The following is a 23,260-nucleotide window of genomic DNA, read 5'->3' as shown; positions in this document are numbered from 1 at the left end:
TCCGTGTCGCATGTGTGCGTAGGTCGGTTAAAAATTGGCTATTGGTTGGGCTCTTTCAAACGTCACGCAGCTACCACGGCCGCGGCCAGACAGCCGCGTCGCGCCGGCTGGTCAGGAAGCCCCGCGCGCGTCAGCAGCCGGCGGAGCAGCGACGACCTTTGACCGTGCAAAAAGTGGCGAGAGGGGAAGGCGTCAAGATGCTGAAATTGAAATTTTGGCTACCGATCATTCAGCATCTACGAAAGGCATTAAAACAAATTTTCGTTCAGGATACTTGTGAAGCGGCGTCCTTTAAAACCGCAGCTTTATTGAACACTTTTGCAGGGCCCCTTTGAGAAGCCTATGAAATGGTTTTGGGTATAAAATGCGTCCTTTATGTACAGTAAATATCATTCAGCGCAGAAGTCCTCAAAATTCAGGCGATAATTTTTAAATAATTTGTTTAAAAACCTACGCAACTCTTTCGCTCGATTCCAACCTTCCGACATGTGCCTTCACGACGTCGGGGGGGGGGGGGGGGGGGGGGGCGCCAGCTGGCGACAGCACCGCGTCTTTCACTCTTCCCCTTTTGTTCTCCGAGTGACCAACGAAAAAAGTCAACATCTAGCCAAGGGGATCTAGGCCTGTATTATATTTTTCTTCTGGTTATCTCTGGTGTATAAGTTGAGGTATAAAAGGAAGATGTTCGTTTTTGTCCTATTTAGTTCTGTATAAGCTATATGGAAAAAAATTTGCGGGAGGATGATGGATAGTTGAATATCAGTAAGGCTTTTGTTTTTCTTATTCTCGGTACCGACCGTTTCAGTGAGGGAGGCCGAGTGTCGCCGCTTCTCTCGACTCTTGACCCGGCACTTGTGTTGACGCTACACCCCGCAGACGACGACATGTAAGCAAATAAACCTCTTTTGTTTCCTCGATTGCCGTCCGCCTGTCTCTGTGTGCCTTCGTGCAGAGGAATCACCCACAACTAACGCTAGCTGTATCTCATACGGAATGAACCAGTTTCCCGGCAACAACGGTTATCGGGACCTTATCCCCCTGGCACCTTTGTTGCTCATATGTATATCGAGCTCCGATAAGCCTTGCACATCGGCAAGGGCCTACGTCATTAACACCTAAAAAAATGTACTTCTACTCCAGATAAGATTGCGCGCTGACTTAATCAAGCGGTGATTAAATCAGCTGCAATATCTTGCTCGGTGCTCTAACCAGCACCCAGATGAAGTCGATAGTGGCTGGGCTTCGTGGCCATTTGTTTTCCTATCGCGTGATCTTACGCCCACCCGCCATTTCTCAGCCTCGCTTACGCAGAGGCGTGACACTCGCGTGCAGAGCAACTTGTCAGCGGACCCAGGCCGCTCAGCGAAAATCGCCTTCTGCTCAAACCGTCGTCTGCAGCCACTTTCCATCCACGGTAACACTCTTTCCTTCCTTTGTCAGATTTTTCATCTTAGAGATTAGGTACGCAGATGCAGAATGTAAATCCGGCGGCATTAATACTTGGGAGTATATAGACTATAGGGGTTGAGTTTTCAGTTTTTATTTTCTGAAAGTTCGGCGAACATTTTTCGGTGTTCATTTCAGAGCCCAATTTTTGGTTGTTTCCATTTTTGGGGTAATTTTGTACACAAGAATTATGTTTGTCTTTTTTTTTTGATGGCATAAGTGGAATCCATGCGCGGTCGAAAGTCACGTAGAGTTCATTTTGTCTTTTTTTTGCATGTCTATTCGACCTACATGAATTTAACGCACAGCTGAGTTTGCGAAAGAAAATGCTATCGCCATGCGAAATACTTGCATTATTACGAAACGTAAACGCATACGTAAAACATATGCGTAAACGCGGGATAAAAGGGTAAGTGAACGTTTATTAATTACATTTGTTTTTCAATAGATCAAATAGCTTTAGAAACAAACGCGTCAACGGAACAGATGAGAGACGCAAAATTTTATTTATGGGATCAATCATTTATGTGCCCGCTTTTTCGCACTGTACATTTCTTTCTGCCCACTCCCGTCTGCAATGCCTGTACGGCCCTGAGGGTAAACAAATATATAAATGAATGTACTAGAAACAGGGTGTCGAACCGAAATTTTTTCGGGTCCGGTTCAGGTTCGGGTTCACGCCTTTCGGGTTCAGTTCCGGGTTCGGCTCCGGAGGGACATTCCGTTCCGGTTCGAACCGCTCCGGGTCGCGTCGAACCGGTTCAAACGGGTTCAAACGGGTTCAGACTATAAAAAATTATGAACGTAGGTTTTTATTCAACCTTGTCTTGCTGTTCACTTTTGTTTGTGATATCAGCATATAAAACAGCACTGCAAAATTTACTCTATGCGCGATGTTTTACTGTTCGCGGTAAAAAAGATTTAAATTTACGCAAGAGCCGCGAAATCAAATGAACTCAGAATTGTGTACACCGGCTATGTATACTAGACTCTATCTTATGCGATACATAAAAAGGAAAGCTGATGGATTTTTCATCTATAAAACCTTTCAGCTTCTGCAGTTTCGGAGTCCCCGTCAGGCGAGTAATAGGTCTCTCTTGAAGGTCGTGTCAGTCGGGAATTTCTCCGGCGCAAAGTGCTTACGCGGGCGCCGTCAGGACTGCTGCATGCGCACTGTGAGCGGAGGTTGCCTTGTATTTGCAGGTAATACAGCCGATACATCTTTCTGTCACCCCAAACACGGCTTGCCAGTCCCCCCCCCCCCCTCTCTGGCGGCATACCTGCAGCATGCATCTAAATATTTAAAATATTTTAATTGCATCACCTGTTCTACATCGCCTTTGTGACTGGTGTTATATATCTCGACAACCTACAGCTCAGTTTCTTCGTAAACACATGGCTTCTCCCTAATAAAGTGTAAAATTTAGATTTTGGCCTATGCTGATGTCGTCGCCATCTCTTGCTCTGACGAAAAGAATGATAAGAAAGCAGGCAGGCATTGGTTGGGGGCACTTCGTGCATGCACGGACACAAACTTGGGACGTCTTAGATGCGACGTTACGTTGTGACAATGTTGCAATTGGTGCATTGCTAGAGGAGGACTGTAAATTCGTTAAATATAATTTTTGTGACTTTTTTGGGGACCTTTCAAAGGGAGCCCATGCGTGGGCAGAATTTCATGCTACCTTGATACAGTCTGGTGAGTCTTCCGTGCAGTTTTTGTTCACTAACCTGTTTCATGATTTTAATTTTTGGAAACCGAAAACCACAGCTTCCCGGCAGCTGTGCACATTAGGTGACTAAATGCTCATCTGTCTTTTAGGTGCATAGTCGCGAGGGAATTTTGTGCTGACAAATTATATTTCCTAGATTTTCGCTTTTCCTTAATACGGCTTCTCCAGAAGGCAGCTGACAAAGATTCTGATCGGTCATTACTTCCTCTACGTGCAACCTCACCTAGCCTTTCTTGACGGCCTTGTATTAAGGCGAGTTCAGAGAATGTACGTTCAATAGTCCCAAAAAACCTTCCTTATACCCGTGCCACATGGACATATTTAATGCCATTAAGTGCTTAATGCCTTAAGTTTTAATGGCATTCGTGCGGTGCCACACGCATGAATTTAATGGCATTAGCCTTACTGCCATTCGCGACCTACTGAGTTCGCCACAACTCATTCGCCCGTGCAATGAGTGCTCTCGTTTTCATTCCACACGCAGAAAAGCATGCAGCTTTGTTAGTAACAACTTCCTAACCAGTAGGAAATAGTTAATTCTTAACTTTCAGTCAGATGAGGCAACTATACCGCATTTTCGATGCGAAGAGCGCCATTTTAACCAGCCTTATTGACAGGTACTCTCGACTTGTGTGCTGAAATGCGAGTTTATGGCTACTTTTTCGACTTGTAAAGCAGGAACAGCCGTATTTTCTGGAAAATCGCTTTTATAGTACATTTGAACAACATTTCCCATATATTCTGCTCATTAGCAATGTTTATATTCAGATGAAACTTTTGACTACCTTGCAAGCGTTATCGTCATCGTCACGTTCGATAATGGCATTAAATGTGGACGTGTAGCACCAACTCCCAAAATAATGGCATTAACAAACTTAAGGCCAAGGGGATGTTTGTGCCGTGATCAGTGAATTGCTACATCTGCAAGTAACGAGGAACTATTAAACAACGAAATTATTTATGACGCTATGTTAGTTTGAGACATAGCTCACTTCAGCAGTCTCTTAAAAAGGACATTGAGGTCATGCCTTACACTATAAGATGTGTGCCAGTAATGAAGGACACCGGAATTCCGTGTGAACTTTTTCTGTTAATAAGACTGCTTAGGGTATGAAGAAGCTATATGCTTATAAACACGCACAATCGACACTTTCAGCGAAGTCACTGTTTAGAGAACAGTTCATTTTAGCTCAGAACATATATGCTGCGAAAGTTCAAACTCGTGACTGATCGCCCTTTCTTGACGTGCGCGCCTTTATGTGCGGGCAGGGTAAGTGAGTGATAGTGGCATGATGCCCTATGCCGAGGTCTCAGAATTCGACCCAGTCAAATAAAGCAAGACGAGGTCAAGGAGGTTCCTGATATTTCATGAGGCAACAATAAAAAGAATCTTCGAAGATGGCCGAGTAGCCTAAGACATCAGTAAACGAAGCTTCTTTGTTGTGCCCGCCGCCGCTGGCTCGATTTCCACTCAGGGTTAGAGTAGTGTAGTTGTTTTTCTTTACTGCGTTAGCAGTTTAGCCTCCTTTCTCAGAAATTCAAAAATTTCTGTGGTGTGCATGTGCGTGTGTGTGTGTGTGCTTGCGTGCGTGCGTCCATGCATGCGTGCGCCTGAGCATGTGTATGCACACGCGTGTATAATTTGGTGAGCGCACATCCGGGAACTCACTGGCAAAAAATTGACAGACGGTTGCAATTGTCGGTAATGCGAGGTTTAAGCGCAACTCATCACACGTCACCTGGCATGTGGCGTATTACGCGACTATATCCACTCTTAGGGTCCTCCCGTGGCAGCCACCTTCCAGGTGGCGTTTAATTCGCTCTGCTACTTGGACAACCGGTTACGCCGACTACGCCGACTACGACGCGGAACACGGGTACGGGTGCATAAGAGCTGCGGTCTAAAATGGCCCATCTATCTGCAGCCGATCTACCTGAGGTAGAATGCTGTGAATGCTGCACGTGTGCCGTCGCAAAGCGTTCCACAAAAGAACGTCATCAAACATGAAGCCTCTTGCATATGCAAATGAAAACGCTAGTGAATCCTGCTGCCGCCGTGCAAAAACTTGTTTTTGAGTCGTCGCGGTGGTGAGCGGCGAGGTTCCAAGTTGGAAATTTTCGCTGGGACGAACGCGCCGCTCAGTCACCAATTCGCTTTCATGTGAACCAACACAAACCTCAGACACAAACAACACGAAGCGAGGGTTCTCGCACAGCTTCCGCCCTCACCGTTCGACCACGTTTTTTATGTGGCACTCTCGGTAAAAGAAGACGCATTACGTTCGCTGCTATTGACGAGGGTGACGATGGTGAACATTGTCATAGTTCGGTTGCACTATACATAAATACCCCCGAAAGCCAAAACGATTAGACAGGCGTCGCCGCAGCGCGGAAGTAGCGGACACCTTAAATTTCCTCATTGTGCTATTTTCTTTAGACTACCTATATAGCCTCTACAGAATGCAGACGACTCAGGTAGTTACAGGGTATTTGTTTCCTGTACCGTTGTATCGGCAACCTTTTCTGGAGTTCCTTAACACCAGTGTTATAAAGTGCGTTAAGCGAATGTACATGTATTTCTTCTTCTGCAAAACGTTCTTCTCTTAAGTGCACACATAGACGCTGCCTGTCAAGGCATGACTTCATGCTGAGATGTTTGTGTCATGTACGGTGAATTGGCGCTTATGCAATGCGCCAAAGACCATTGACCATTTTTTTATTCTGTGCAATGATGCTACGCTCTTCTGAGACATAATTACGGCGAACGTACACTTGAGAAAGACATTGAAATCACACGGATTAGTGCCCGTTTTTTGCCAGTGGAGAAAAACAGTGTTGTGCCGTGTAATCTAATTATGTTGAGGGGACAGTTTATTCTCTGGAAGAGCCGCATGATGGACCGCCACGCCGAATCATCGCGGTCGTCGAAACCTTTGTTTCGTGATTAGTGCGCTTTGATACGGGGACTATATGTTGCCCTGGAAGGGTCGCCTTGCTGGCTCCCCTATCTATGCATGGGTGTGCCTCTCAGACTTTCTATGTTTAGAGAGGTGGGGACGTGCAGGGGTACGGTGGGCTCGTATTGCACAGACTGGTGTTTTGTGGCATGGGCTGACTCCGAGTTTCCTTTTCGGCCCTATTTCCATGCAATAAAGAAAAATAATCGTCGCCGTAGCTAGATTGGTAGAGCACCGGACGCAAAATTAGGAGGTCGAGGGTTAGGATCCTACTGGCGGCATGTGTTTTTTTTTCAGTTTAATCAATTATCGTTAAAAATAATTACTCTTTAAGCTCCTATTGATGGACACCACAAATTATTTAAAAAACATACTTCCCCTATGCTCCTTGGTTACGGTCACAGTGTTACGGTTATTGTTGGCTTCCGTCATGTGCGGCAGCGAGAGGCAGATATAAGCCGCCCGTCAGAGAATTCAAGAAACAGCAGTCTGAGAACAGCGTGACGATGCTGCCCGCTAGCGATTGGCATTTGTTTTTTTTAAATATATATATATATATATATAGATATATAGATATATATATATATTAGCAGAACAATTTCAATGCATCGACATAACATAAAATCACTTCATCGCAGTTACATTTCATTTCAGTAGCACCTTTCTACGCGTTTATCACATCCCAGCGAGCGCATGCATTTGCCCATTGCCTCTTTGTGTAATCACTAATTTTTTTTTTTTCTGAGTATCGTATCGCTGCTACATGCCCGCCTTTCATTGCTTATTTCCGTCGCGTGCAACGAAGAATGTTCGGATTCTTTAAAAAGAAAACGCATATGCATATTTCTTTGTTTTGTAATAATAGTATTATGTGTATTCTAACGCGTCAAAGCGGCGCGGAGTCTATCAGGAACGCTGTAGTGGAGGGCTCCAGATTAGCGTAGACCATCTGGGGTTCCTTAGAGTGCACTTGCACCGCACAGTACACACGTTTTTGCATTTAGCCGCTATCAAAATGCGACCTCGCCACCGGTATCGAGCCCGCGACCTTGGCATTAGCAGCCCAGCACCACAGCCACCGAGCCATCGTGAGAGGTCATATTCATTATCTGCTGTCTGAAACAAGGAATGCCTCAGAAAGTAAATGCTGCCCAACGTGATTGGGTCATTGCGCCTATACTTCACGTATTTATGGTACTCCAAAAAAAAAAAGAAAAGGGAAAAATGAAAGCCATTCTCACTCAGTGCTTTACGAGTTAAAGCAGTGCTAATAATGCGTGTAAAGCTGTACGTAAGCATGTAAAAGGGGGATACTATAAAATCCAACGTTTCACATCAATCTGGAGTAAAATACTTTAGAATTACCAAAAGCACATTGCGGAAACGCCAATTAGCTTTCTTTCTATACACGAGACTTATTTCAGTTTTGTTGTTGAACTGGATGTCATTTCTACTGGATGCCATTCACGCCCTCCACAGCGCCGACAGGTTTCGGTGGGTAAATCTACGCGCTGGCACATACCATTTGGTCAAAAAAACAGAAACAAAGTATGCCGTGTTGCACAAAATGTGCTGCTGAACCGAGTCCCGAACCGGTTCGGAACGGTTCCTTTGAATCGTTCCGGTTCGGGTTCAGTTCCAAGATGGCGAAAAAAATTTGGGTTCGGTTCGGTTCCAGTTCCGGGCGAAAATTCGGGTTCGGTTCCGGTTTCGGGTTCAGGTTCGGTTCCGGTTCGACACCCTGACTAGAAAAGCTTATTGAAACCGGAACCATGCATTTCTGACTTATCGCCTTCACGTCAGAATCACTTGATCTTGTTGTGATAAACGCACATGTACTTCTCTAAGTTATCTCCGTTAAGCCGCGCCCGTTGGTTTTGTTTGACAGTCGGAGCTTCGAAAAAGGTCTCTCAGCATTCACGCTAGGCACCGGCAGGCTTTGCAGGTGAAGCGCTGCAGGAGCTAAGGCAGGCCACTTAACCCAGTGTGAGCGCCAGAATTCAATTGGCGCAGCTTTCTCAGGAGCTATCTTGTTTTTGTATACTCACAGAATTCAGAACTGAGCGCACGCACTTCCTCAGTGCCTATGATAACAAGAGCGAAGATTGGCTCATAATTTGAGAACTCACTAGACATTCCTGCCTTTACGTTCGGATCCACTATACGAACGTTAATCCAGAACGTTGCAGTCGAATTGATGCATGCCACCAGACACGTACGTGGACACGCTATCCTTCTATTTTTTTTTTCGCGGTGCCAATCCAATAAGAAAGAAACGTCTCGTATTGCTCAGTGCGTTGCTCTTCCTCTACATGGTCTTGCAGGCTGCCAACGTCATTGTTGTTAATTTCGTCACCGCCAGCCCACTTCGTCAAGACGCCTCCGAGACGTACAACGAACAATAAATACACGCCGCACACGAGGGTGAATTATATTTGCGTCCTCGTTCACGAATTTTATCTTAATTAAAAGGTCACGGGTTGCCTCACTGCTGGCAATGGAAGCTCCGAGTTTCGTGCACTTTTCACCATTTGCCCCGGAGCTTCTCAAGAAGGCGAAAACAGGCCGCCAGTAATCCAGGACATCGCACAGCGACTGGTAAAATTAAAACCATCTAGTAAGGCAAACAGTGGTTGCAAATTTCAGTGCAATGTTAATTGATTCGCAGAAAGCTTGAAACTTTCACCTCATTTCCTTTCGGCTCTACCACATTGCCGTGACATGCTTGACATAGTCACGAACGCAAGCAAAACTTTCGACATGGAGGCCTTCAGCGAGGGCGTTGTTTACAAGGTGACAGACATCGCTGAAATGAACGCCTGTAAACTCGAGACCTGACTCACTGAGATATTGATAAAGCTTCCTCATATAAGGCGCCAATTGTCTAGCATATACCAAGAGCATACACGCTAAGGAAAAAGAGGTGCTTGTAGAAACTAAACTGATTTAGTTCTTCGTTGATGACAGCAGACTGTTATCGTTTATGTGACTTCGTTTATTGCCACAAACAAGAAACAATCAAACTGTTCGTTAGGAGGGGAGCAAGAGCTCGAGAAATTACATGCTCATCGTTGGGGCTCCCCGCTCGTTCTGGCCTTTTCCAATGCCCCTCTAGACGGAACAGCTCTCCGCCCGTCTCAACCTTTGGCCCCTCTCCCCTCGGGTTCCCAGAGTCCCGTCGCCCGAGGGGAGCCGCCGCCGGCCATAAACAAGCGAGAGGTGTCTGGGCTTCGTCTCGGGAGGCGGGCTTAAGAGAATGACATACAAAGGACGCACAGGGTAAACATGAAAAGACAACGGAGTTTCAACAGTGCTCGTTACGGCACACGTGACGGAAGCCAACCGCCACTCAAACCAAGGGGCGTAGGGGATGTCTTTTTTTATTTTGTAGTTTTTCATCAGTAGGAGATTAATAAAAGCAGAAGAAAAAACAACCACATGCCACCGGTGGGATCCGAACCCACGACCTCCGAATTTCTCGTCCGAATGCGAATTTCCATCTTGAAACCGAACCAGAGTGTAAACGATTCAGAGGAATTACCGCTCCGAGCCGGCTCGGGACTCGTTTCAGCCCCATTTTTGGTGCACTGTGGCATATATATATATATATATATATATATATATATATATATATATATATATATATATATATATATATATATATATATATATATACATATATATATATATATATATATATATATATACATATATATATATATATATATATATATATATATATATATATATATATATATATATATGACCGAAGCCAACAGCCACAGAAACCAAGGGGCACAGGGGATTTTTTTTTAATAATTTATTTATTTTGTGGTGTTGATCAATTTAGAATATTACTGAATATTTTATCGCTTAAAGCTAATTGATTAGAAAAGCAGAAGAAAAAACAACCATGTGCCGCCGGTGGGATCCGAACCCACGACCTCCGAATTACGCGTCCGGTGCTCTACCTCTGAGCTACGGCGACGGCTGTCAAACCTTCTGCTTTCGGGGGTATTTATGTTTACAAGTAACCTAACCTTGAGAGTGTCCATCAGCGCCACCCACGTTCATAAGCGGCGGACGTAGAACGTCCTGAGTAACCGCAGATGTGACGTAGAACGTCATCGAACGGAGAGGGTGGAAGCTGCGTGAGAACCCTCTTATGCTTCCTATGGCATCAAGGCTGCCAGAACCGAGGCCCTCGCTAAGCAATTAAGCAAACAAGGGAAGGGGAATGAGGGGCTCGTTATAAATATGACCGAAGCCAACAGCCACAGAAACCAAGGGGCACAGGGGATTTTTTTTTAATAATTTATTTATTTTGTGGTGTTGATCAATTTAGAATATTACTGAATATTTTATCGCTTAAAGCTAATTGATTAGAAAAGCAGAAGAAAAAACAACCATGTGCCGCCGGTGGGATCCGAACCCACGACCTCCGAATTACGCGTCCGGTGCTCTACCTCTGAGCTACGGCGACGGCTGTCAAACCTTCTGCTTTCGGGGGTATTTATGTTTACAAGTAACCTAACCTTGAGAGTGTCCATCAGCGCCACCCACGTTCATAAGCGGCGGACGTAGAACGTCCTGAGTAACCGCAGATGTGACGTAGAACGTCATCGAACGGAGAGGGTGGAAGCTGCGTGAGAACCCTCTTATGCTTCCTATGGCATCAAGGCTGCCAGAACCGAGGCCCTCGCTAAGCAATTAAGCAAACAAGGGAAGGGGAATGAGGGGCTCGTTATAAATATGACCGAAGCCAACAGCCACAGAAACCAAGGGGCACAGGGGATTTTTTTTAATAATTTATTTATTTTGTGGTGTTGATCAATTTAGAATATTACTGAATATTTTATCGCTTAAAGCTAATTGATTAGAAAAGCAGAAGAAAAAACAACCATGTGCAGCCGTCGAGAGCTAGGCTGGGTAGTGCGAAGGTGGCATTCTACCTTCGAGCACAAAACAAGGAGAACAAGAGTTAAGGGCGAGCCTGCTAGCTGACGTTTCGACCAGAGCACTGTGTTCGTCTGAGCCAGACGAAGACAAGTCCTTTTGTCAAAACGTTGGCTAACAGACTGAGGCTTTCCCCTCCACCCTTGTTCTCTTTGTTCGGTGTTGTCAAGAATCCCGTCTTCCTGCCCTCACTCTACAATGAACAGCATACCTACGAGATAACAGCAGTGGGGTAGGATAGTGGCATCTACGAAACAAACTACATGCTTCCATATTACTAATCCTAAGAACATTTTACAGCATATCGATGAGAAACGTTGAGTTTATCATAGGCTCACTCTTCCATCTATTTGCTGAAAATCGATTGGTTAAAACTGCTCGAACTTAGAACCACTGTGTGCAAGCAGCCCTCCTTTCTCTGTGTCATGTACCACCCATGTGTGAAACATGGGTGCAACGATCAAAATTAGTTGGACAACATTTACTTTCGGAGGCTTTCATTGTACCGTACAGCAGCTACAAAGTAATGGCCGTACAAATCAGTGCAGACCTTTTTCCTCTACTACTGCCCCAAGGCCGGGCTTGGGGCAGTAGTAGAGGTAGTTAGCCCACTCCCCCCCCCCCCCCCTAAAAAAAAATCAAAGCCAACTCTTTTCTTGCATCACTCGTCACTAGAACAGCGTAGTCGATCGGTTCCGGTTTACCTTCCAAGCATGGCCAGCACTTCTTTCAGAGTTCCTTCTGTGAATTTATGTTGAATCGCGTCATAGTTTCGCTCTGAGTCTCATAACTCTGTAGGTGCTAGTAGCGCACACGAAACAAGGACGGAGAGAAAAGCTCTGTGTTTCGTTCCCTTTTCTGTCCGTCCTTGTTTCGTGTGCGCTGCTAACACCTACAGCATGAAAAACCAACTAGCCCAAGAAAAGACGAGTCTCATAACTCCTTTCCATTGAGCTCCGCTAAAGAATCAACGGCAAAGACCATATAATACAACGTTCGAACAGAGCACACATGTCCACAACGTCTGCACTGAGGTGGCATTGTGTCCGCACAAAAAATTATCCACGTTCGCAGGCTTTGTTCAAAAGACGCAAGCTCTGGACCGCGCGACAGGGTGGATGTCGACACCTGTCATGCTTAACGGCTGGCAAAACTCGAGAAATTCAGTGACGAGGCTTTATCCACGAAGGCGGCCTTTACATCCCGGGAGCGTGGCGGTTCTTGGAAAAAGTGGCGGCCGTACTTGCGTCAGCTGCAACAGCCGCTTCTGAGTTCTGGGTGAAATGTCGCATAGAGCTGTCTAAAATGAACGTCTCACCCGCGACCAACATCGCATCCGCCGTGAAAATGCGGAGAAGGTTTTGTTAGGACGTCATATGTCCTGTGTCGCAATTTAAATAAATTCTTGAACCAATATCAACTTGTAATTCTTGACGCAGAGTAATTCTTCCCTTAAGTTCTTAGTAGGATATCTGCATAAGTAAACTGTACATTACTAAGACTCTTTGCCATTATATAGTACAGCCCAGATATATACAACCCGGATATTTCGAATTATTGGCTATGTCCAAGACACATGTTATCTCCTTGAAAATCTTGTGTAAAAGTACAGGAAAGCCGCGCAGCATTTCGAGCTCCAATTTCGCCGGTCATTCGAAATATCGAATTGCGCGTCACGCCCTTCCAAGGGGCGCTTCTTCTAAAAGCGCTCCGGGCGCGGAGGCTATAGTCGGCGGCACGGCCTTGGACGCCTGCTAGCAGCGCTTGTGAAACCGTGCAACGGGGTAAACGTTCGGCGTGCTTGAGGGTAGTTTTCGGTCCGCTGTACTCATTCTCCACGCCACATTCCTGTCTTGCGGGGAAGCCAACCTAACTAGACCCTAGCGGCGCACCTCACCTGGCGCACGTGCATCGCTGCCGAAAGCGTTGCGGAAATCAACTGCACCGCAATGTAAACTAGCCTTTATTATATTTATAGTGTTCTGGTGGCAGGATTAGGCACTATGACATGCAGTGGCAAGTTGCAGAGTCGTCCGCTGCGGCTTCGATGAGAAGCAAGTTAGGCCTAGCAACACCTAGCGAACGGTGGGCTGGCAGCACGCTGGCGGGCGGCACGCCAGTGCAGGGAGCGCGTAGCTAGCATGGTTGCAATGTATCCTTGATTCTAGGCAACAGATAAGCTTTTCTATTGGCCATTTTTTAGCTCTAGAATTATCGATATATCGAACTACTTCGCAATCCCATTCTAGTTCGATATATTCGGGTTTCATTGTAGTTGCATCATCAAGTTTTCTCGCCCCGAAAGGCCTGAATATATCTTGTATGCAGAAGAATAATAAACTTTAAATGTAAGTAAACTTTACTTCCGAAAAGTATCTACCAAAAAAATTAACATATCTTCACGCTCTGCACCAAAACAATATAAACCGGTTGCACCGCGGCGGCTCGTAAAGAACCCCCAAAACGGCGATGGAAGCTGAAAGCGCTGACCAGCTGAGAAAAGGTCAGGAAGCTCCTGAAGTCCCGAAAGCAGCCAGGGGATCATGCGCGCTGTTCAGCTTGCAGAAGGGACGCGGGCGGAGGAAGTTCGTGTGCATCAGCCCGAAGACCTGGGTCCTCGACGCGTTACGCCCTTGCTGAAGATGTATTTCATACTTTCATCTACTCTCGTCAAGGAGATAGGCTACCATATAGTATGCTTTTGTAATTTAACAAAGATGTGTTTAAGAGAATCCCCAAAGGCACAGTAAATTCGTAATTAGGGAGTACTACGCCTTGACATTCACCCTTGTGCAGCCATATGGCTACAAAGGAAAGCTTTCGCAGAAACTTCGCAGTTAAAGAAAAATCCGTCAAAATCAGTGGTTCGAACCCAGGACCACCGCTTGTCTAAGGCAGTCGCTTCAACAACTAATCCAACAACTTCCCTTAACTGCGAAGTTAAGGAATCAGTATGTACAGGCGCGGACAAAAGTAAACGGAGCACGCAATTGTCTTCGAGTATTCTTCATGCGTCACCTATTTGAAATTTCCAGCAGTGGTACGCGCATGCTGGTAGCGCAGGTTGGTGGGCTTTCTTGTAGACAAACAACGCTTCTTCATTACCAATGGAGAAAGCGTGATTGCACTTCGAACGCAATAGCGTGCTCCGCACCTGTACATACTAAACCAACTAGATTTCGTCTTATATATCCTCAAAATAGCATATTTGCGTTAATTGCTCCTCGGTTTCGCGAACTGTCGTTCCGAGTACCGGAAGTTTAAATTATCTAAAAATCGTATGTATTATCCAAAGGTGTTTAATACCCCTATTTGGCATTTTTTCTGCATAAGCCTTCTTATGCTTATCCACACACAAACGTAACTGAGGGACAGACCTTCGCAAATTCACTACATTAGCAGCACCTCGGCCCGCTTGCAAAAACGTGAACGTGAAAAAACGTGAACGTGAAAAGAGTTCAGACTTAAATAATTCCTTACTTCTACTAGCACTGTGCTATCAACATAAATAATTCTGATCCTAAAGAGCTCTGTTTGAAGACTCAGTCGTCTTTTGCTCCCAAGGTTGATATAGTTTAATGAAATGCTATGAGGTATTAAATGTACTGTGACGTTTTTCGGTAATATTTGTATGCTTTTGTGCTTTTATACCTTTTTGTCATTGCCCATTTTCCCTGTGTAAGCAATCAAAATAAATCATGGTTTTATTCACTGTCTAATTGTTTTTCAACAGTTGTGACAATGACATTACACAATCAGCAAGGAATTCATGCAGGACAGGGCAGTATACGTTAGAAGTAACACAGGGGAGAAAATATTTGCCTTTTACTTATTTGAAAAATTCCATCATAAATTTGATACTTACTGAGAAAAAAGCGTTGCTGCACCAGTGTGTTTTTCACTGTGTTGCCATCGTGAGCAGTGTCACTGGGAGGAGCTGGTACCTCTGGCGGTAGCAGACATTCGTCGGGGGTATAGTCGTGGGCTACCACGTGCGTGCAACCTTAGCGATGCTGTGCAGCACGTGGCAGGCGATGATGATTGTCCAGCACCGGTGAGGTGCCATTCGGAGCTCCCTGTGTGAGCAGTGGAATAAGGACGCGGTGGACCTGGGTATAATTTATAGACATTTAGGCTTTCGCTCTGGGGCAAGCACAAGTGCCCAGGGCCCCTTAAACTGTTCGCGTTTTAGCTAACATTCAGTGTCGAATGAAACGAGAGCAAAACAGCTGAATCGCGCAAAGCATGACGAGCTCCCTTCATGTTCATGAAGGAAACTGAACTGTAACGCAGGTGATTTTCCCTTCCAAGGCGCGATTGCATGTCTTGTTAAGTACCAACGAACCAGGTTTGAATTTCCTTTCCAGATGCAATACTCCTGTGTTTTCGAGCTTGCGTTTCAGTTATTCTGTTCGCGTTTCTTTTTCGTTGATGGTACATACTCTGCTTGCCCGTCACCAAGGCCTAAGTTTTAAGGCTGCACGACAGCTGACTGGAGGGTGGTCACCTTCCTATCGTCCGAGATATCATTCCTTTTAATGTCGCAATGCACCTGTGTGTAATTGTGAGTTAATAAAGCATGGCTTTCAATGCAACACAGCTTATATTGGTATCACTCCTTTGTGCATGTGACGAAATCACTTAAGCAATGCGATTCACTTTTACAGAGCTGTAGCATTCGACTTAAGCCTCTATCTACGAATGTGCCTCCAGAAACTAGCCATAGCATGCATTTACATGACGCGCTATAAAAGACAAGGCCAACGACGACCGACGCAGAACCATACTTGGACAAGCCAGCTAAGAAATAGCCCAGTTCACCACCGTCACTTATGAGTTGACTTAACTTAGCAGTCAAAATTCCTGTCAAGGTAAATCGGCTGAAGAGTTACGGCGCCAGTTATCTGCCGACTTGTACGAGCATCGTTCCGTCTTCATCGTCGTTGGCCTTGTCTTTTGTGATCGGAAAAAATATATATATTCAAAATCCGCGCCACACACACGTCATTGTTACGTCACGCTTTTTTTTTCGTTTGTTACTTGAAAATAGTCCCTCTCCCAGGTGGCGCCACTAAACTCGTGCCCCGCTCTGTCGTCACGCTGGTGCCTTATGGGACTTTCGCTGCCAGTTGATCTACATTGCAGGTCGCACAGCAGACGCCGAGGCTGCGTATTCCGCCCCATGCTGCAGAGCCGCCGGGCAGGACGACTGTTCGGCGGCACCACCAGGTGAGATCGCGCGGCGCGAAAGCACGCGCCGTGTGTGTCCGGTGGCTGCATGCCCGATGATTGCGCGCCGTGTTTCCCCGACCAACCGGCGACCTTGCGGCCGGGGAAGGGATGTCTTGTTTTTCCACGATCAGCCGCGCTCGGCACACGCGTGCGTACTCCGGAGAGCGCGGTCAGCGACGATGCTCCTTTCCAGGTGGCGGCAATGAACGCCGCAGCCAGCCTGCTCCTCCTGTGCCTGCTGTCGGGGGCCGTGCGCGGGGCGCCTAAGCCGGCCGTCGAAGCCCTGGTCGCCGCCCGGGCCGTGCTGTCCAGCCTCGAGTCGGCGCCGCTGCGTGATGTGGTGCTCGTAGACCGCGTCTTCCGCGTCGGCCTCGGCGCGTTCAGCGGCCGGGCCGCCCTCTCCAACGGGACGCTGCGCAGCGTGGCCAGCCTGCGCGCCGTCAACCTGACTCCGTCCGAAGGGTCCGTCATCCACGCCGACCTTCTTCTCAGCCAGCTTTCCATCCACTACAGCGCCAACGTGACGTTCGGGGCGCGCAGCGAGCCGGCCGAGATGGACGTCGAGGTTGACTCGCTCGAGCTGGTCGTCGAGCTGAGCCACGACGGCCAGCTGTACCTGCAGTCCGTCGAGGCCCGCGAGATGGACGAGATGCGCGTCAGCTTCCGCGGCCTGCGTGTGTTTCTAGCGCAGAGTGAGCTGCTGTCGCTGCTGTTCCGTGGCGCGTTCCGTTTCGACATCGAGGACGAGCTGGTGGACGTCTTCGATGATCTCCTGCGCGAGCTCGTCGACGCGTACAACGTCAATAACCTGTGATACCCTTTTCGCGGCAGACTGCTCGTGTTCAGACATACTGTTTAAATGATGTCTGTCTTTACTAAAGTCTTGTGTAAATATATGTGTAACTTTATTACCGGTCGCAAAACCCGATGACTGTTGCGGTGGTTAACTAATGTGGTTTGATACTTTATATACCGAGATCTCAGAGTGTCATGAATTCTTCAAAATGTCGTCATGTATGTCTTACAAGGCCATTGTGCTCTGAGCATCTTGTACAAAGGCATACTGCTGGAATCCTTTTGCGCGCGGTACGCCTACACGCGCGAAGCGAATATGACGCGGCTTAAATATTTTACGCTGGCCCAGTCACTTTTAGTTAGCACTGATCTCTCATACTGTTTCATCCATCCATTTCTTCCCATAGCACTGTTCGCACTCAGTGATTATAAGCGTGCCTGCAGCTGACGGTAAGCCCGCGCCTTTTTCGGCATTGTCTTCAATCTTGGAGATTTTGAGCCTATACCTTGACGGTGTGTGAGTTCCAATACCTTGATTTCGATCACCTGTTATCGAGTCTGAGTGGAAGAGGATGAATCCTTACGAAAGTTTTGTGGACGCGATTTCTCTTCGAATAATCGGAGTCTGCTCTCTCTGCAATGTATGCCATGGTTGCTGTTTCGCTGAATTGTTCATTGTTGATGTTTTCTGACCATCCCTGCGTTTGCGTCGGCCGTTTCTCGACTTCTGCTTACCTGGTACTTTGGGCAGTTACATACGTTACAGTAATATGTGGCATAGTCGAAGTGGGCGCCATGACTTCCGGAGAATTCGAACGTTGTATCGGAAAGGCGATGTTGACGGAACTGTGATTAAATTTCCAACTGCGCTGCAGGGAAGGCAGGCTTCGAAAAGAGAGATAACAAAAAGCAGCTGGCAGTGTTGTTTATGCCGCATTGCCTAGTCGGCAATTTGCTAGTTGCTGCCCTGCGAAATACGCCAAGGTCATACGCTTCGTTTCGGCTGACGCCCGAGGCGGTTTGCCGCGTTGGATTCCAAACCGACGCAACGGGGCTCGCTTGACAGTGGCTCTTGTGCTAGCGCCACGTTCACTTTTCGCAGTTTTAGAATGCACGTTATTGTAGAGGTGTGGTAAAACTGCTTCGTGAGAGCCGTTTGAAGGGCCGTCTATATTTCGCAAAATGTTTCATGCTCCTGAGAAAAAAGTAGAGGGCCCGAAATTACTTAACCTGCTAGGTGTTGCTCAAGCAACGGTGATCGTTTAAAAAAAAAAATGGTCGCTCTCAACGCAGAAAATATGGGGAAGTCGATAACGGCTGCTGCGCGACAGTTTAATTTAAAGTTCACCTCCGCGACACGTCGGTCCCCTTTGCCAGTTGGAAATGCTGGTGAATAAATTTGGGCGAGTTAGTAAAGATTCATGATTCACAACAGCGCAGCAAACACGGACAGAAGGGAGACTTAGACGAGACAGGCGCTGCTTCTAGAAATAGCATTGATCGATGAAATATGGGCGAGCTTGTATAGATTCATTCAGCGCCTGTCTTGTCTAAGTCTCCCTTCTGTCCGTGCTTGCTGCGCTGATGTCAATCGTTGAATTGTTGCGCGTGGCAGGTGGTCCATGTGAAGTGATTGCTCAGCTGAACAAGCGCAGTGTGCGCGCGTTGCCGTGGCCTTCTTTTCCTCGTGTGTGTGTCCGTTCTGGCTTGGAGGCGCAGGAGCCTTGCGCTGATAGTAAGCGCTGCGAAGGCGAGAAAAGTGCCTTGCGCTGGCCGCGCTGCGAAACCGCTTGGTGACTCTGCTTCTTGCATGCGCCGCCTTCTGGATTATCGAAAGTTTTGAACTTGGGTTGAATGATTGTTTTGCGTTAGATGTGTGCCTGGTGAATGGTGTTTATCGCGCAATAGTATATATATATATATATTTAGACACTAATAAAGACCGTTCTGTGATACCTATGAATCCAGAGTTCATCGTTAGTTATTCCTCCATTCCTCGCATTACACGCTCTGTGGTTCAACTGGAACTTGTTGTGTTTGGACGGAACACACCTTTAGAGAAGGTAAATTTGCTAGAAAAGTGAGCACCCTCTTCTGCCAGCTGCTTTACATAGGTGCACGGGCACAAACGTCATTATTATCCAGACATATGCGTTTTTAGCAGGGAACAATGTCTGATCAGCGAACACCAACGTTTATATGCGAAACGCGCATTTGTAGAGACTCGAGAGTGAAATCTGGTGCCTATATCAACTCGGGTCTCTTACATGGCAGTTCTTCCACGTTGGCAATCACGTAGGTTTAACGTGTGACTCGTGGAAAATACATGAATCTTAAGAGTTGGATTCGTACATGTCTGTTTCTTACACTGGTTTTAGGGCTAGTTTGCCATTTGTAATTCGTATTCACCAATAATTTATATCATTGACCCTATGCAGGCACACTGAAGCTCGAAAGTGCTTGCGCCTTGTTACAGAAAGTCATGCATAAACCAAAAAAGAATTGTGTGCTAAAGCTCCAAAAAGCACCCATGGGTTACCCGCGCCGGTGAAAGCAAGAAAACGTGCTCCGGATTGCCGGTTGGAATACACCATTAGGCTTCTTTCTCCAATCGACGCAGCATGGCTTGCGCATGCCATGCCATCTTTTCTCTTTATATTTGTTTCGTAGTTCTTGCATTGTAAGCAGTCACATTTCCTTCGTGAGAACTACACCGGCGTAAAGGAAGGAGAAGTCATATCAGTTTCGACAACCTGAGGTTCCAAATATCGCCAGCACTCGGGTGTTTTGCATCCGCCTCCACCAAGGCAGCCGGGATTAGGTCCCGCCCCCAAGGCGGGTAAAGGAATAGACAGGATGCGCCAGTTATCTCTGTCCTTTACGCCTGCACAACCTGTCTCCCTCAGGAGTTCGCAGAACAGTCGTGACATGTATAGACCAGAAAACACCGAGTACGCAAGCTGTACAAACTATTTTTGTATAAATTAAGGGCAACTTTATTCTGTTACGAACGAGTGTTAGTTTGATTTGCTGTAAAGGTCTGTCTTGCAAAGCAATCACCTGCGGCTGGACTTGGCGCGAAAAGGTTCGTGCGCTCGCAGTTAAGCTGGCGGTTTAGAAATTGATCGCTCCGATAATGTAAGCAGCAAAATGGACACACCAGCTTGGAAAAACTTTCCTGCTTGAAAGCTTGGAAAAACGCTCACGTGCATACATGAGAGCGCGTGGTACAGTGGTGAGCAGCCTTGTATAGAGCGCTCGGGCGGTGCACTTCCTTGCAAACAAATCCAGATTTTGTGGCAGCCTCTAGGGTCCAGCTGCAACGCTTGCACGGAAGTAGCGCCAGATAGCCTCGTAAACAAAGCAGCCACGAAAACTTTGCCCTGTAATGAGGGGCTGCTCTCTAATTTCGGTTTTTGTTACCAAGTGCGCACTGCTCAAGCGCTCTAGACAAGGCTGCTCTCCCCTGTACGTCCGGCTGACGACCAATACTATGCTGGGATGTTAGCGGCCACTGAGCGAGTTCTCCGTTTTGCTTTTGGAGCACACCGTCTTGCAGGTGAGCCCCGTCACAGTTTCTGGCGAGCGTTGCACTGCGTCCGAAAGTGTCGAACCGGTACTGCTCTGGCACTCCACCGCGAGGGGGGGGGGGGGGGGGGGGGGGGGAATTTCAGCTGGGCTGATGCCTCCGGTGGCGTCCTTGATGTTTCTACGTCAACATCCAGTGTCCTCCTCTCGAGCGATTAGAACAGTCGGAGCGGCATAAGCTTCCCAAAAAGTCGTCAAAAGAAATAATGATGCCGCGGACTGATGAGGAAGCTTGCTCGACGAAGAACCGATTGACTCGGCGCTGTTCGTGAACACAGAGCGCGAATGTCTCCGAGGGGCGTGAGAATAAAATACCATTGAACGAGGACGTCAGAACCGCTGCGAGCGCCCCCTTTTACAGGACCGGACGTCTATGGCCGCTGCCTCAAAGTAAACACGTGAGAGTTCGCGACTCCATTTGAGAAAATCGTACCTTTTCGGCGACGATGGCCACTTGTGAAGGACCAGAGTGGAGCAGAAGAGGGGGAGGACGCCATGCAGGGTTTCGAGCAGCACCCAGGCATTCTGCGGGAGTTAGCGGCAGGCTAGAGTCCTGGCCGCGGCGGTTGCATAAAGGCGAGGTGGGATTGCAGTCTGGGGCTCTGCACTGTCCTCCGTCCTTATCTTGGTAGAACAGTGATGTGGCGTATGCAGGAGGTTCTGAACCCTTCGTCGTTTTAACGCGACGGCGTTCAGGAGCCCGTGTTGCAGAAAAGTCTTTGTCGACGTCGTTGGCTGTAAGCGAAAAATCCCCAGAGATGCAACCTAGGTGGGCCACCTAGGTTGGTTCTCTGGGAACCTAGTTCACTTGACCTTGTGGCGTCATCACAACCTGCCCACCGAATTGTTAGAAAACTGACCACCGTGGCAGGTGGTTGTTAAACTAATGGCTGGTAGTGGGAGGTTGCTCGGGAATAGCAACCTGGGCCGCAAAAGCCCCACCGGTGGCAGCACCTGCCATCGCAGGACAGTGGCGCATCGCTTAACCGCGAGACCAGTACGCCGGGAGTGGTATAAGGACTCCCAATGATCTATGAATGTTAAAAAGAGAATGGCCAACTCCGCATATATATATGCATTAACCATTACGCTATCGCGTCATACCTTCATTCCAGTTGTTCACATGCGCAGAAGGTCAGTGAAACAGCTGCCAGGGCCTTCGTAGAAGCCACAGCGTTTGGCGGGAGCGTGTACGAGGAAAAAAGCGCGGCCTTTGCATTATATTTCCTGAAAAATATGCGTTCGTTGCCCCGGTGGCGTCACTAGGGTCAGCGCATCCGGTGCGGTGGCGCCACGCGACACCCCCTTTACTCTCCGTGCTTCAAAAGTCATATCACCACCTCCTCGAGACCTACCCTACTTGTTTTCATGCGTACAGCAAGCGAAGGCGGTTTTTTGCTATTTCTTTTTTAAGATCTCTACATAACGAACGTGCCCTACGACTGATAATCTTGCCTACGGAATACCGGATTCTGTTTTGAAAGAAAGCAGTCGATGGAAGATGTCCCCCACTTCCTTTGCTCAGTTTACATACAGTGGATGCTTTCAACGTCAATGGTTTTCTGATGCATCAACGTTGTTTGCAGAGTTTTTCACTGTTCAAGGCAACGTAAGTGCAGTCTTTGTCCAAAATGTACAGTCGAAGGGGTTTGCTTCAGTTCTGAGCTTGGGAAGGTTGGGGATTTAAGTTCCTCCCGTCTTCGTGAGATTAGGCTCCCTCAGTATGCAAGAGGAGCCGCGCTGCAGGGCTCAGAAGCAGATCCCTTGGGCTGTATACTTTTTGCAAAGACTGTACATGTATAGAAGCAATATGAGAGAGAACACGGGAGCGCGTGGCTGCCGTACTTCGCAGTCCGCTGCCACGGGGAGGCGGCGAGAATCGGCGGCAAAGGCGCATGCCCAGTAAGCATGGCCTTTCCGCGCATGGCCTGCGGGCGCCCATCCTCATCGGCTATCGGCGGCAGTGCTTTGCCAAGCGTGGAGGCCACGCGCTTCCGTGTTCCCTCTCATATTGCTTCTATGCATGTGCAGCCTTTGCCGTAAGTAACCGGGCACAGATGGTTTCTTTATTAGCCGCTTAGCGAAGTACTTACGGCAACCTTTAAACCACGAATCTTTATAAAGTAAGGTGAGCCCTTTTCCTTACGTTTTGACACCTTTTGGTGTTTAGGAGTGCCGTAACGACTCCGTTATACGGTTCTGAAGCAAAAACCTGTTGCTCGGTTATTTTTGGCAAAGGGGCTACGTCCTACTCAGACCTTTCATGGTCTTGAACTCTTGCGCTCAGCTTCCGCCACGCCTGAAACACACTTACAAATTTAGACGCCGTTTCTATAGCATGACTGGGGAACAGGCGGCAAGTACAAATCCTCGCTGCCTAGTCAGTGCTCCATCCATGAGCGCAGAATTTCCTGGCCATTAGACATTGCTTTGTAAAACCGATCCTTGGAAAGCTGGTACAACCTTTCCTTAGCTATCTTCTTTTGCCTCGACAGTGTTTGAAAAGCACTCCCTGTTTTCGTGATTTCACTTCGGCAACTATCCGTTAGTGGT

General features: G+C 47.4%; 1 protein-coding gene across 2 annotated transcripts; it reads left to right on the top strand.

The window, feature by feature from the left end:
* The first annotated feature begins 925 nt into the window (after positions 1–925).
* On the top strand, positions 926–19,082 carry LOC149349484 (uncharacterized). 2 transcript variants are annotated; one of them, XM_089578455.1, is made up of 3 exons: positions 926–1,414; positions 16,238–16,321; positions 16,518–19,082. In XM_089578455.1, exons 1-3 carry the CDS (start codon positions 1,220–1,222, stop codon positions 17,136–17,138), a joined length of 900 nt encoding a protein of 299 aa, XP_089434581.1. In that variant the 5' UTR covers positions 926–1,219; the 3' UTR covers positions 17,139–19,082. The 2 variants fall into 2 exon arrangements, with proteins under 2 accessions (XP_089434581.1, XP_089434582.1); XM_089578456.1 differs by lacking the exon at positions 16,238–16,321 and having other exon boundaries at positions 928–1,414.
* The last annotated feature ends 4,178 nt before the right edge of the window (positions 19,083–23,260 follow it).

This window comes from Amblyomma mixtum, chromosome 3, assembly GCF_055824585.1.
Source record: "Amblyomma mixtum isolate Tamu chromosome 3, ASM5582458v1, whole genome shotgun sequence".
Classification (NCBI taxonomy): domain Eukaryota; kingdom Metazoa; phylum Arthropoda; class Arachnida; order Ixodida; family Ixodidae; genus Amblyomma; species Amblyomma mixtum.
The sequence above is the reverse complement of the archived record's forward strand: the minus strand, read 5'-3'. Positions and strand labels throughout refer to the sequence as shown.